The sequence below is a fragment of the Mastigoproctus giganteus genome, chromosome 4, assembly GCF_048544385.1.
Source record: "Mastigoproctus giganteus isolate SK-2022 chromosome 4, ASM4854438v1, whole genome shotgun sequence".
NCBI lineage: Eukaryota > Metazoa > Arthropoda > Arachnida > Uropygi > Thelyphonidae > Mastigoproctus > Mastigoproctus giganteus.
Genome location: NC_143578.1, coordinates 127,572,408 through 127,585,714, shown reverse-complemented (window position 1 = coordinate 127,585,714; position 13,307 = coordinate 127,572,408). Strand labels below are relative to the sequence as shown.

The following is a 13,307-nucleotide window of genomic DNA, read 5'->3' as shown; positions in this document are numbered from 1 at the left end:
CCTCAATTTGAATCTGTGGCCCCTCAGGTTCTTAACCTTGCTCAACCCACTCAAGGCCTTATACACTTCAATCAGATCACCTCACAGGTGCCTACTCTCCAGGTGCTGCAATTTGCAGCACTTAAGCCTTTTTTGGTAAGAGCATCCATCCCCTTTGTTCCCCTCACCAATCTTGTTGCCCTTCTTTGTACTCGTTCTGGCAACTCTACATCCTTCCTAAAATGAGGCCTCCAGACCTGTACACAGTACTCTAGGTGTGGCCTGACCATTGCCTTGTATAACGGGATAATCACCTCCCCTCCCTGCTAGCAAAATTACTATATATCATTGACAAGACTCCATGACCTGCCCTGGCAGCCCATCTGCACTGCTCAGCAAACTTCACATTTGACTGACAATTACCCCAAGGTCTTTTTGACTTTCTACTTCCCCGAGTGTAGTACCACACAGTTGGTACATTTCTCTTCGGTTATTGCAGTACTTTGCATTTGTCAATGTTAAACTTCAGTTGCCACTTTTCAGCCCATTTGCCCAACTTATCTAGATCCAGTTGGAGTAGCATGCTGTCTTTACCATCATTAACAACCCTGCCAACCTTTGTATCATCTGCAAACATTAAATCTGATATACCTTCATCAATATCATTGATAAATATACAAAACAACAATCGGCACAACACTGAACCCTGGAGAACTCCACTAATAACATTTGTCCACGAAGTGCAGTATCCATTGATTACCACTCTCTGTCGTCTCCCACTCAACCATCCCATTGTAGCAACTTACCCTTAATGCCATACCTCTCCAATTTGTAGAGCAGTCTTCCATGTGCAAGAGTATCAAAAGCTTTCCTGAAATCCAAGTATATGATATCAAAATTATTTTTGGCATTCAGTTCCTTTGTGACCACATCATAGTATCCAATCAAATTGGTCAGACAAGACCTCCCTTTAACAAACCCATGCTGTGTCTTAACTATTACTGAGTCTTGTCTAGATGATCCTGCCATGTTTCTTTAACCAGTGATTCCATTATTTTCCCTTTTTTTTTATGAAATCCCCAAACACGAAACTTATCAAAACCCATAATACTTAGTACCGTGCATGGATTGAGGGAGAACTATGGGAGGGGGGGGGAGATACCGGAAACTTTGCTCTAGACTACTAACAGGTCTATCGTTACCTGTGTCATCTTTTGAACCCCCCTTTGTGAATTGGTGATACATTTGCACACCTCCAGTCCATGGGGACCTCCCCTGAGTCCAAGGAAGCTCTCATAATTATAGCTAAGGTTGTTGTTGTTATTTGGTTTTTAGGAGCATTAGCAACTAAGGCCATATTGCTCCAGGAATATGTGGTGGTCATTTCCTGACCTTTCTGCATCCTCCGTATTTGGTGGTCACGGGCTCGAACCGCGGTTTTATCAAGAAGCGTGTGCTACGCACTGCTGCTCCTGCCCACCTGGCTACAGAGGCGCCTTTATGGCTAAGGGTTTGCTTACTTCCTTGGCTGCCTCCTTTAATATAACTGGATAGATCCTGTCCACTCCAGGTGCCTTTTTTATGTTTAACTTCAATAATTTCTCCTCCACTTTGCTCTCAGTTATTACAAAATCACTTAGCTCCCTGTTAGAGTTTGATAAACTTCTGGCACTCCCCTCATTGAATGACTCCTCACGTGTGAACGTAGATGCAAAATACTTATTCAGTTTATCAGCTACCTGAGCATGATCATCAATAGTCAACCCATCTATGTTAAGTGGTCCAATCTCATCCCTTTTCTTCTAGAGTTTACATAATTAAATTCTTTGCATCCTTTGCCAAGGTTTTCTTGTAATCTGCCTATGCCTGCCTAACCTCCTTTGTGACTTGATTACAGACTAGTTTATATCTGCCGTAGGCTTCTGTGTCACCTGATACTTTATATGCATCCCATACAGTTTTCTTCTCTGCCCGAGCCTCATTCATTCATCTGACATCCAATTTGGCCTAAACCTTGAACAGTATTTCTTAGTTGGAATGAAAAGCCTAGTAGCCTCCAAAATTAAGTCCCTGAATGCTTCCTCTGCACTATTTGTGATATAGAGGAAGCAATATTTGTTGATATTCTTATTTCTCTTTCACTCACAGCAGTGCTTTTCCTACAAACAGCTTCTCATTTTTTATAAATCTCATATCCACTCTACAATGGAATATAGTTCCCACATCTGGTGTGGAGCCCCCAAAACCTCTCTCGGGCTTCTAGCCTCCATTCAAAAGTGGGTAATCAGGTTAATTAATGACCATTTCTATCAAAATCTCTCCACTCTGTCTCATAGACATTCAGTTTCTACTTCATACCTTTTGTATATATATACTTCAATGACCACTGTTCTGAATTAGCTTCTATAATTCCTACTCTCTCTCTTCAAAAATAAGTCCAAACAAGTGCTCAGCCATAATAGGAGGGATTATGTGATGAGAGCCTTCTAAATAAATTTATATTGGTGGAGATTAGGCACCTTCAAGGAGATCTGCTTGAGGTGTATAAGGGCTTAAATGGATTTAGTAAACTTAATGTGATGGAAATCTACATCTTGCTCAGACAAAACATGAGGGACATAAATTCAAATTGAGGAAGGATGGTTGTAGGATAGATATGCGAAAGTTTGCGTTCAGCTAACAGGTAAGCAATTGTTGAAATAGCTTCCATCTGTTGTGGAAATGGATGGTTCAAATAAAGAACTAGACAAATTCTCAAAGGGGATGGACGGGTGCGGTGGGTAGTTTTTGTTTATTTCTAGATGCTGTATAAACTTGCTTTCTTGCATCAAATGCCGCTACTAAAACTATTACAAATTTGGCTCTAGAGACATTGTGGAAGTTTCATTGGGTAGAATTCTTAACAGTGTATTATGTGCTTTTTTTACAGGAGAGGGTTTACACAGAGATGGGGTATACTTAAATACACTGCTTGACAAAATTAACAAAATGAAATGTTTTTCATGAACATTTTATTTTGAACACTTCTGCTGAAAGCGAATATTTGATATAATAGGCATCCTGGTATGCAAATTCCGAGTATCCAATAGAAATCGATCTACCATCTTATAGAGCCGCACATTACGCAAATTATTTATGCCTATAAAAACACAGGTTGCAACCACACCACTTCAATCCCAGTTTTTGACTTGCTCAGTGGAATAACCACATTTCCAGTAATCAGGATGGCAAGTCATCATCATTTATATGATTATCTGAGATGGCACGCCGTTGGATGACTTAAAGCCAGGCAGTCATGGGCAGAGGTGGCACATTGGCTTAATGTGCCATGCACTGTCATCTCGGCACTACAGAAATATTTTCAGGAGATAGGAACCATTATAAAAAGAGATAGCCAAAGTTGCTTGAGGGCAACGTCAACCAGAACAGATTGCTATCTGGATCTAATAGCAAGATGAATCCTTACGATGTCCTTTCAAAGACTGCCTCTTGAGGTTGCTGCAGGCACAGTGAAAACATTTCCAACTGGTCTGTGTTAGGAAGACTCTCAATTCAAGTGGACTCTACGGAAGGAAGCCAGTGATTTGAATGCATTAACCCCAAACCACCACATAGCTCGTCAAAACTGGCATAGGAACATGTAACTTGGAGCCCTGACAAATGGGAACAGTTCTGTTCTCTGACGAGTTGCAAAAATTCTTTGTCTTTGAACACAGATGAAAATTATCTGATCAGTTTGTTAGCAACCTGAGAAGGATCATCAACTTTTATACCATTCATATCTAGCAGAGCAATGTTATTCATCCCTTTGCTTGTAGTGTTTATATAATTAAAGAAGTCTGCTACTTTTCTTTTTATTCTTTGCCAGAAACTTCTCATTATCTGCCTTAGTTTTCCTAAGGCAGATAATGAGTGACTTGATTACAGACCACTTTTTATCTATTGTAGGTTACTGTATTCTCTTGATAATTTAAAAGCATCCCATGCATTCTTTTTCTCTGCTGCCAGTTCCTTTATGTCCAAACCCTGAACAGTATCTCTTATTTGGTATAAAAAGCCTAGTAGCTTCTATGATTACTTCTCCGAATGCTTCCCATTTAGAATTAGCATTTAGTACCATCATCAGTTGCCACTGAATAGATTTTAAAAACTGTCTGAGACCATTGTAGTCACCTTTATTTTATGTAGTCACCATTGTAGTCCTTCCCTTTGCCCTTGACTGTAGTTACTTCTTTAAGTTAGACAGACTGATCAGACAAGATCACCATTTAACATAAATAGTGACTGCTGTCCTCTAGTGTTTCTTTTATCTGCAATTTACTGCTGATAATCGGAGAAAAATGGTAACTGCTGATAATCGGAGAAAAATGGTAACTGCTGATAATCGGAGAAAAATGGTTGCATTGAAATTTGGACTAGCAACTACTGGTCAAATCTTTATTGAAAAGAAGCAAAACTCGGCACTTTTTTAAAAAATTCAAAATTTAATATAGCTTTATTTTTTTAATATAGTTGGAGAATGTGATGAAAAATAGTTTGTGAAAATAAAACAGAGAAAATCTATGTTGTAATGGTAAGAGGACAGATTCCCTGGCTTACTGAAGCATATTATATTATATAACTGCTGTAGCCAAGTGGTCAAGCGCCCTGGTCACTCACGTGCCTTGAGTGACCAGGATTCAAGCCCATGACTGCTAAATACGGTGCTGTTTCTTGTATTCTGTCTACCTTGTGAACTCCTCTGACCGTTTGGTCATCCCGGAGTATAAAAAGAAAATTTATTTATTTATTTATATTGTAAAGATGGGTAGCAGTTATATAATATAATATGCTTGATGGAATATTTTTTCCTTTGCTCGACAGTTTTTTTACTTTTTGTATGCTTCATTACAATAAGTATGGCAAAATTCATACATGGAATGTAAAACATTGTAATTCGTAACCAAGACATACACATTACTGTAACTATAATATGCATAACACATTACTTACAAACAGCCTATCATAAAGTGGAAATAATAATTATTCATTAACAATCTGATTTTTGTTGAGCTCATGACTATGACTTTGTGAAAAAAATATCAATTACTAACTCAACTAGCATTCATACACTTGCATACAGTTCAAAAAAGAATAAATACATACTTTTAGGTGAGCAATATCTTCCCCAACAAAACGTATCCTGTTAAACCTCAAGTAGAGGGTTCCTAGAGAAGTTAGCTGACAAACAACATCTGGGATCTGCAATTTATGCAATATCTAATATTCATATTACAGGTAACTGCTGAGAACATAACATATTTTTCAAGTAAATGATTACTTATATCACTGAATGATATCTGAAAAAAATTAATCCCATTCCCCCCCCCCCCACAAATTACCAAACCACAACAAACAAACAAAAAAAAAAAAAAATGTTATAAGAATAGAGCTATAATCAAACAAACTTTTATATCTTATATCTAATTTTGCTTTTGAGAATGTGTATCATATACAGTGGAACCTGATTATAGTCTTCCCACCCTTTTATTCTTTCTGATTCTCCTTTCAATAAGACAGCTATAACTAATTTCATAAGCAATGTGTAAAATTTTCTAAAATGTCTCATATATTTTTTCCCTTTTCTACGTGTGAACATAAGGTGCTTGTGCTCTGTATTAAATTTGTTTTAAAAGACATTGCTTTATCTGACATTCTCTGTTTAGTTATGTGTTTGATCAGGGCCGTACTTATGAACAGACATTAGCCTCGGGTCTCACCATAGACGGGGCCTTGCTGGGCCTCTATAAACTCAAATTTTTTGAAGTGATTTTTTTTTCATCACCCTGATCCAAACTAGGGCCCACTTGTACCCACCATATAAACAGAGACTGGTGAAATTTAGTGAAAGTGTAGAGGACTCATTTCTGCAAAGCAACAGATGAATTTCCAGGATAAGGGAAATTACTCTCTCCTAATGATCTAATAGGTTGCTTAAGTAAAAAAGTAGAACACAGGTTGACCTCGGCATATTGTCCGTGTTGGGAACATGCCTTAATCCTTTCCACTGGCTAAGGACACAAGAAAGCAGTTGACCAGTGACTTTTCGGTAAAGTATGTGGGAGAGACACCACTTAATTGTGGAATGTTAATCCCTTTAGCTCTTAATTCATGCTTTCTACAGCAGAGGCTCTATTGCCCAAAGGCCAGAGGTGTGAACAATGCCTACCCCGGTCTCTTAAAATCTGTTCGTTATACAGAAATTTTATTCGCACTACAGAGACTATTTTAATTGGCCCATCCATGGATTTGAGAATCTGTATAAGTTAGGGAAGGGTGTTACGTGGTTGTTTTCCATGAAGATAAATTACTATACAGGTAACCCTCATACAACACAGTAGTTAGGTTCCAAAAAAAATCTCGTGTAGTGTGAAACAGTGCTATATGGGACTAAGAACCAGTACAAAAAAGGAGGGTTACATTCCAAGAGCTAATAAAAATACACGATTTCGTTAACAAAACTGACAAGAATACACCATTCTAGATTTCGTGTATCTTCTGCTCTCTTTAAAAAATCAGTAATCTGGGTTTGTTTGCTTTTGCTTGATAGAGCTTGGTAATTTCATCGTGTTTGAAGCTCCCTTTTGAACTTTGGGCTCCTTTCAGTCAAAGAATCTGAATTCCAAAAATAAGATTCTAATTGGTTGGCTAACTGTATGCCTTTCCATATACTTTTAGTGTAAAATTTGGAAGTTCAGAATTTTCATTTGCGCTATCATCCTTTGAATTGATTTGTTTCTGATGCCATTTCCACCAAATCCTCTTTGCAGCCTCTTTTTTAACCAGTAATTCTTGAACGTCTTCAAGTAATCATATCTTTTTTTTTTTTTTTTTTAAGGAGCATCAGTGACTAAGGCTATGTTGCTCTGTGTGTTCAAATTGTGTTGAGGTTGATTCTATTTTCTGGACAAAAAAAAAACCTGAGTTTCCGGGAGGAAAAAACTATTACCCTTGCCTGAGACCAACTAAGTCAGCCACGTTGTGTAAAAGACCCAAAAAATTCCTCCCATCATCAATGGAATTCGAACTTAGGTCTTTTCTATCTGGTGTGGGGATGATGGTGATTCTACCAACTGTGCTATCCACAAGGGCTTCAGTAGTTATATCATCAAAACCTGTACTGTAGCTAGAGCTTTTGCCACCTGGGGCGGTCCCTGAGTTTGCCGCCCCTCTCAATACACACCAAAAATACTACAAAAAATCAAAACAACGTATAGGGAAAGAAATTAAAACTGTTTATTTTTGAAGTAAAACTTTAATTCCAACTTTATAAAATGTTATTTTTCTTGTTTTTCTGTTAATTAAGTAATAAAAATTACTAAGTTAACATAAATAAAAGAATCGTCAAAAAATAAAATTGTCTCACATGAAAAGTGCCACCGCCAAAATAGTGCCGTCCAGGGCAGACCGCCCTCTCCCCTAGCTATGCCACTGATCAAAACCTTCTTCTCCTACCAACTTAGAAAATTCTACTATCACACGGATTCCATTTTCTGCTGGTTTGACCATATTTCCTGAATGAACTGACAGTGGTCATACACTTTTCCAGCACACATGGACAGTTTTACTTCTTTGAGCGACAAAGCTATGATTCTGATACAGTCTACAATTGAAAAATGTTTCCATGCCTCCATCACTTCAATTCAGAATCAATTCTTTCCAGAATCCATTGTAACAATTTTCTGATGTAATGAGTTTCAAAGGTAGATATAATACCTTGATATAGTTTAAAAAGTTATACTAGGTGGTAGGAACATTAGTTCTAGTTTGGATGGCTTAAATCTTTTGGATGCCTGGCATATTACCCAATAGTAATAGAACTTTGAAAGCTAGATTTTTCCACCAGTTCAACAAGCACAAGTTCAACAGCACAGAACTTAACGAGGATTTCCAAATAATTTTTTTTTGCATAATGATTAGTGAGCCAAAAGCGGGGATTCACAAAAAAAGAATAGGAATGTTGAAAAATTACATCCAACATAATAGCAGTTTTCCCTGCACAAAAGCTCAAAAATACCGTGTTATGCGAGATTGCCGCAATTCTCTAATCATGTTAGAGAGAAACCATGTTTTATGAGTACCGTGTTGTGCGAGGATTTCTGCACTTTATCAATCATGTTAGAGCAAAACCATGTTGTAGAAGTACCATGTTATACAGGGTTTGCCTTTATTTAATAGCCACTCTTATACCACGTGAAATTAACAATACAGTTTATATCACGCTCATAGCCCAAATCACTATACGTTTAAGGTGACACTTCAGACACCTTACCAATACCCATCATCAGACCAAGCTGCCGACAGACTTCTGCTTGCCGATGCTACCAGATCAGATTCTGGTAGCATTATAACTTACTTCCCCAAAAATGGTTTGAAATATTTTAATATCTTTATTCTTTATAATAATATAATAGAGCACCTTTATTTTAATGTTAATTAGTTCCCCCCACCACAGAATATGAAAAGAAGATTTGAATCAGGAGCAGCAAAACGAAAGAAGCGAAGTGAATAAAAAAATAATCCAAAGAAATGCCATCAATTTTTTTTTTTTTTTTTTTTTTTTTTTTTTTAACTGTCCTCTGGATCTGCAAACAACAGTGGACAAAAAGAAGCCTCAAAACAACTAAATTTCAGTACCCACAGTTGATGCCAGCAAGAATTCAGAAATAGCAACGGAACAAGCAGACCAAATTTCTGGAGGAAATACTGGAGGACAAGAAGATAGGGTATGCCAGAACAGAGATCTATTAGACAAACATGACCAACATGACAAGAAAATACAGAACAAGCACAGAAGCAAGAAGATTGGGTAAATTAAATTACTGATATTAATTCATGTAAAGGTACAAACCCCCAAATTTACCCCAAAGATATTGCAGAATGGCAATAAATATACATGCAGATCTAAATAGTTTGGAATACTACTTAATAAATAAACTTCAAAATTTTGGTAGAATTGAAAATTTGAAAGTAAAATATACACAACATGACTGAGTACAAATATTTAAAGAAATATTTAAGAATCTAATTTTTACTGTGAAAAAAGTAATGGAACCAAAGTAAAAGCACGAATGTTTAATTTTTTCTGACACTAGTAAGCTGGTGTATTGTTTCATTTGCAAATTATATTCGACATAATTAAATAAATTTATAACTGTATTCAATAACTGGAAAAATGTATGTAGAGCTTTGACTGCACGAGCACTCAAAGGACCATAACCAATGTACGTGGATATGTAAGAAAAGGTGTTGAACAATATGATGTATTGATACGGTTTAATAAAACAAATAGAGTCCCAAGAAAATTATTGGAATGATGTTTTAAATAGTTATTGCTACACTTCAATTGTTAGGTAACCTTGGCGTAGCATTTAGTGGTAGCAATAGCAATATTATTATTATTATTAGTAGTAGTAGTCATATGGTACAAGGAAGTTTGAGGCATATGTTGAAGCAGCCAAAAAAAAATTCCCAAGTTACCCTACCCTGAAAGAGAGAGAGGGGGAGGGAGTCAGAAGAAGAAGGGAATCACCAAGAAAGCAAGAGAGAGAAGAATGATGATATCCTGCTCAGGACCCTGGGTTTGCCAAGTCCATACTCACCAGATGTGAGCCCGTGGGGTGTAAAGGAAATTTAAGTTGTTTGGAATATCTTAATCAATTTGATGTATTTTTAAAAAATCATAGAAATGTCTGTAAATTGCAGACCTCGTAAAACAAATTACCTTTCACACAAAACCTGTAATGAGTTTATAAATTAAATGGCAAATACGACAAAAGAAACTTTAATATCTGATGTAAAACAAGCTGCATACTATTACTGAATGGTTACAGACTCTACACCAGACAAGTCACATTGATTAGTTAGTGCTAATAATCAGATATATTTCAAAAGATGGCAAAATTAGAGAAATATTCTTAGGTTTTCTTCCCGTGGAATATCACAATGCAGAATATCTTGAAAAAATCATTTTAGACAAATTATCTGAATTATCCATAGATATCGAAAAATACAGAGGGAAAAGTTATGATAATGTGGCTGGGAAATATTCGGGTTTACAAGCTAGAATAAGGTAACACAGCCCCACAGCATTTTATATACTGTATAGTAGCCATTCACTAAATTTAGTAGGTAACTATTCAGCAGAACAGATTTTGTCCAAAATTTGTATAATTTTTTTTTTCTGCATCAAAGAGACGATGGAATATATTAAAAAATTGTTTACAGGCAAATTCATTTACATTAAAACAAATCAGTGATATGTGGTGGTCAGCCAGAGCAGATGCTGTATCAGCATTGAAAAGAGGATATACAAAAAATTAAAGAATGTGATGTGTGCTACAATATTTCAACGTCTGAACACGAAGCCATTTAGCTAGTTAGAGTGTACAAAATTAGTCACCCATTTCGAAGAACACAAAACAACTCTATTAACAACAATCTAGAACAAATTGTTAGAGAGAGACTAAATGCTACTAGCAAGTCCCTTCGAGACCCAAAAATAAATTTATAAAAACTGCGATTCTTTTAAAATCATTGATAGAATTTATTTTAGATGTCAGAAATAATTTTGAAACAATTGAAGATGAAGCTAAATTAATAACTGACGAGACTGAATACAGAGATGAAAAATAAAGAAACATAAAATTATTTATAACAAAACAAGAGACAATGATGTAATTTTAACTGGCAGAAAATTATCATTGTTAACATGCTAATGTTATTTGCGATATGCTTATTGCTGAATTAAATTGCTGATCTGAAGCAGGCAATGAGAGATTAAATATGTTTAGGGGGAAAATTATTTTTATTTGTGTATTGACACATTGGCAGATGTTTATAAAAATTATGCTGATATCAAACAATTCAACTCAGAAATAGTGCAATTTTTAAACTATGCCAAAGAAGAAAATGTTTCAAATATCGAGTATATGTACAATATTATTAATGATGGACTTAGATCGACATTTCCGAACGTTGAAACAATTCTGAATATTTCTGACTGTGACAAACACAAGTGGTGAATGGTCTTTTTCAGCACTAAAAATAATAAAAAAACTATTTACGAAATAATTTAATGTAGGACAAAATGTCCTATTTATCATTATTATTTATCGAGTCAGCGGTAACAAACTTATCAATTATGACGACATAATTCATAAATTTGTGAAATTAAGAGCAATGAAAAAAAAATTTTTTTTTTTTCCCCACCGAATAGTAACTAGTGTTAGATTCCAGTGAAATTTAAAAAACTCCTTTGTGTTCCAGATAGTCTGGGGTTTTTATATAAGACTGGAGAGTATATATTAAGTATTCTTATGTTCTTTCTTAGTTCCTATTTAATTTTAATAATGTCTTAAATCTGGTACCATAGAGTTAATGTTAAAACTATTATTCTGTTAAACTGTTGTATTTTATATAATCCTTGTTTTAATTATAATGTTATATAAATAAATTATTTTGGCATTACAAAATTTTTACTGTCATACTTTATCAATAAAAAAGTTCAGGGGACTCAAAATAATTTGGTGCCTCGGGCCTCAAAATGCATAAGTACAGCCCCGTGTTTGATACTACATAGTGATCATTGTAAAACTCTCAAGCTGCCCTTTTATAAATGATAATCCAAACATTGAAGGCATTAGAACCTACAGTACTTACTACTATGCATGGGTTGAAGAATTAAAAGATTGATGATATTACTGATTATACTTGAATTTCCTTACATTGCAATTTTCAGGAAGTATGTGAAGGATGGATGTTCCAGAAAACAGAAGATAGTATATATAAGGAATCAAAAAATTTTTTTCAGTGAACTTGGAGCTGGGCAGTGACTGGATGCTGACTGCCTCATGGATTCAAAGTGATTTGGAAGACAGTGAGGAAATTACATTTGCCAATTCAGAACAGGAACTGTTCTAAATTGGCAAATTGGTAACTACAGAAAGGATTATAGCAGAAACAGAGTATTTATGAGACAGAGAGTGGCAAGACTTTGTACAAGGTGGGTCATTTATTAACCTAAGTGTCCTCTTTTAAATGGTGTCAAGAAACTTGAGAAAGGTTTGGGTGCACTACCCCAAATGTGGGAAAATTATTCTGGTAGGGCAGATTTCAGATCTGTACAGGATGAGTAATGGTGTGGAAGAAAAGTAAGTCCACGAAAGAAAAATAAAACCACATTTTTTTTTTTTTTACGTGGAGGAACCAATATTTGTAAGCTGCTCATTATTAGAAGTCAGGGTAATCTCTATTCAAGAAACGTGATTTTGTTTATAAATCTGAGCATCACTGAAGAAGATCACTGGAGCAATAGATTTTTTTTTTTTTTTTTTTTTTTTTTCGTGTGAGAAATAAGACAGTACTCAGTTTTAATGGATTGAAGTTAACTTTTCCCTTCACCACACTGCAGAATTTACCTGAAGATCAGAATTTAATGAAGTAGTTATAGATATGAGCGGTTTGAGGCCATTTGTGAAGGGCAAGGTTTCTCTAACTGGAAAATAGAATGTAGTGTAATATAATCAGCAAAACTATATACATAATTTCCAGTCAGTGGAAAAATCATTAATATACAAGAGGGCAAAGAGCAGGAGATACAAATGAACCTTGGGGAACACAGCATTAGCGGAGAGGAGTGCCATCACCCACATTTAACGTTCAGAGAGAAAACCAGACAGATTTCTCTCTGAAAACACTCAATAGGCCATAAAATGGGAGCTTGTTTAGAACATATTTATGCCAATACAATCAAAACCCTTAGATATCGAGGGCAACTGCTTGGGTTTTCACAAAAATTTCCATTGAATCTGTCCAAAGTTGAGTAATCTAAGTTAATAATATCAAAGTGGATCAACACTGAAGGAATCCATATTGGTGATCACTCATCAGATGGATCATTTCCAGACAGTTTAAGAGTTGGCAGTTGACAGATTACTCAATTACTTTGGAAAGAGTAAAGGTAACTGCAATGGGATTATAACTAGATGGGATCGATTTGTTACCTTTTTTAGGAACTGGCCAGATATGAACAAATTTACAAGCAGAACAAAAAAAACATGCAAGTAAAATAAGAAAGTGTTAAGAGGCAGCACAGAACAGGAGGAAACTCATTAGCACAAGTTTTGAGAACAAGCAGAGAAATGTCAACAGGACATGGAGCATTCTTTGATTGCTCAGAATTCCTAATATTCTTCTATTGGAAGATCATGGAACACACTGGTCAGAGCATATCAGGTGACAAGAGGTAGTTTAACAAGATCATCGATACAAGAGTATGAGGTTAAACC

General features: G+C 35.7%; 1 protein-coding gene across 3 annotated transcripts in view; it reads right to left on the bottom strand.

Moving 5' to 3' along the window:
* The window catches only part of LOC150087051 (uncharacterized), a 521,728-nt gene that overhangs the window by 247,116 nt on the left and 261,305 nt on the right, over nucleotides 1–13,307 (bottom strand). For all 3 annotated transcript variants that reach the window (XR_016546863.1, XR_016546862.1, XM_090371782.1), the window contains exon 5: nucleotides 5,125–5,220. Coding sequence is in view for 1 of the 3 variants with exons in the window: in XM_090371782.1 (XP_090227908.1) it covers nucleotides 5,125–5,220 (96 nt within the window). In the remaining 2 variants the exon portion in view is untranslated. The remainder of the gene's footprint in view (nucleotides 1–5,124; nucleotides 5,221–13,307) is intronic.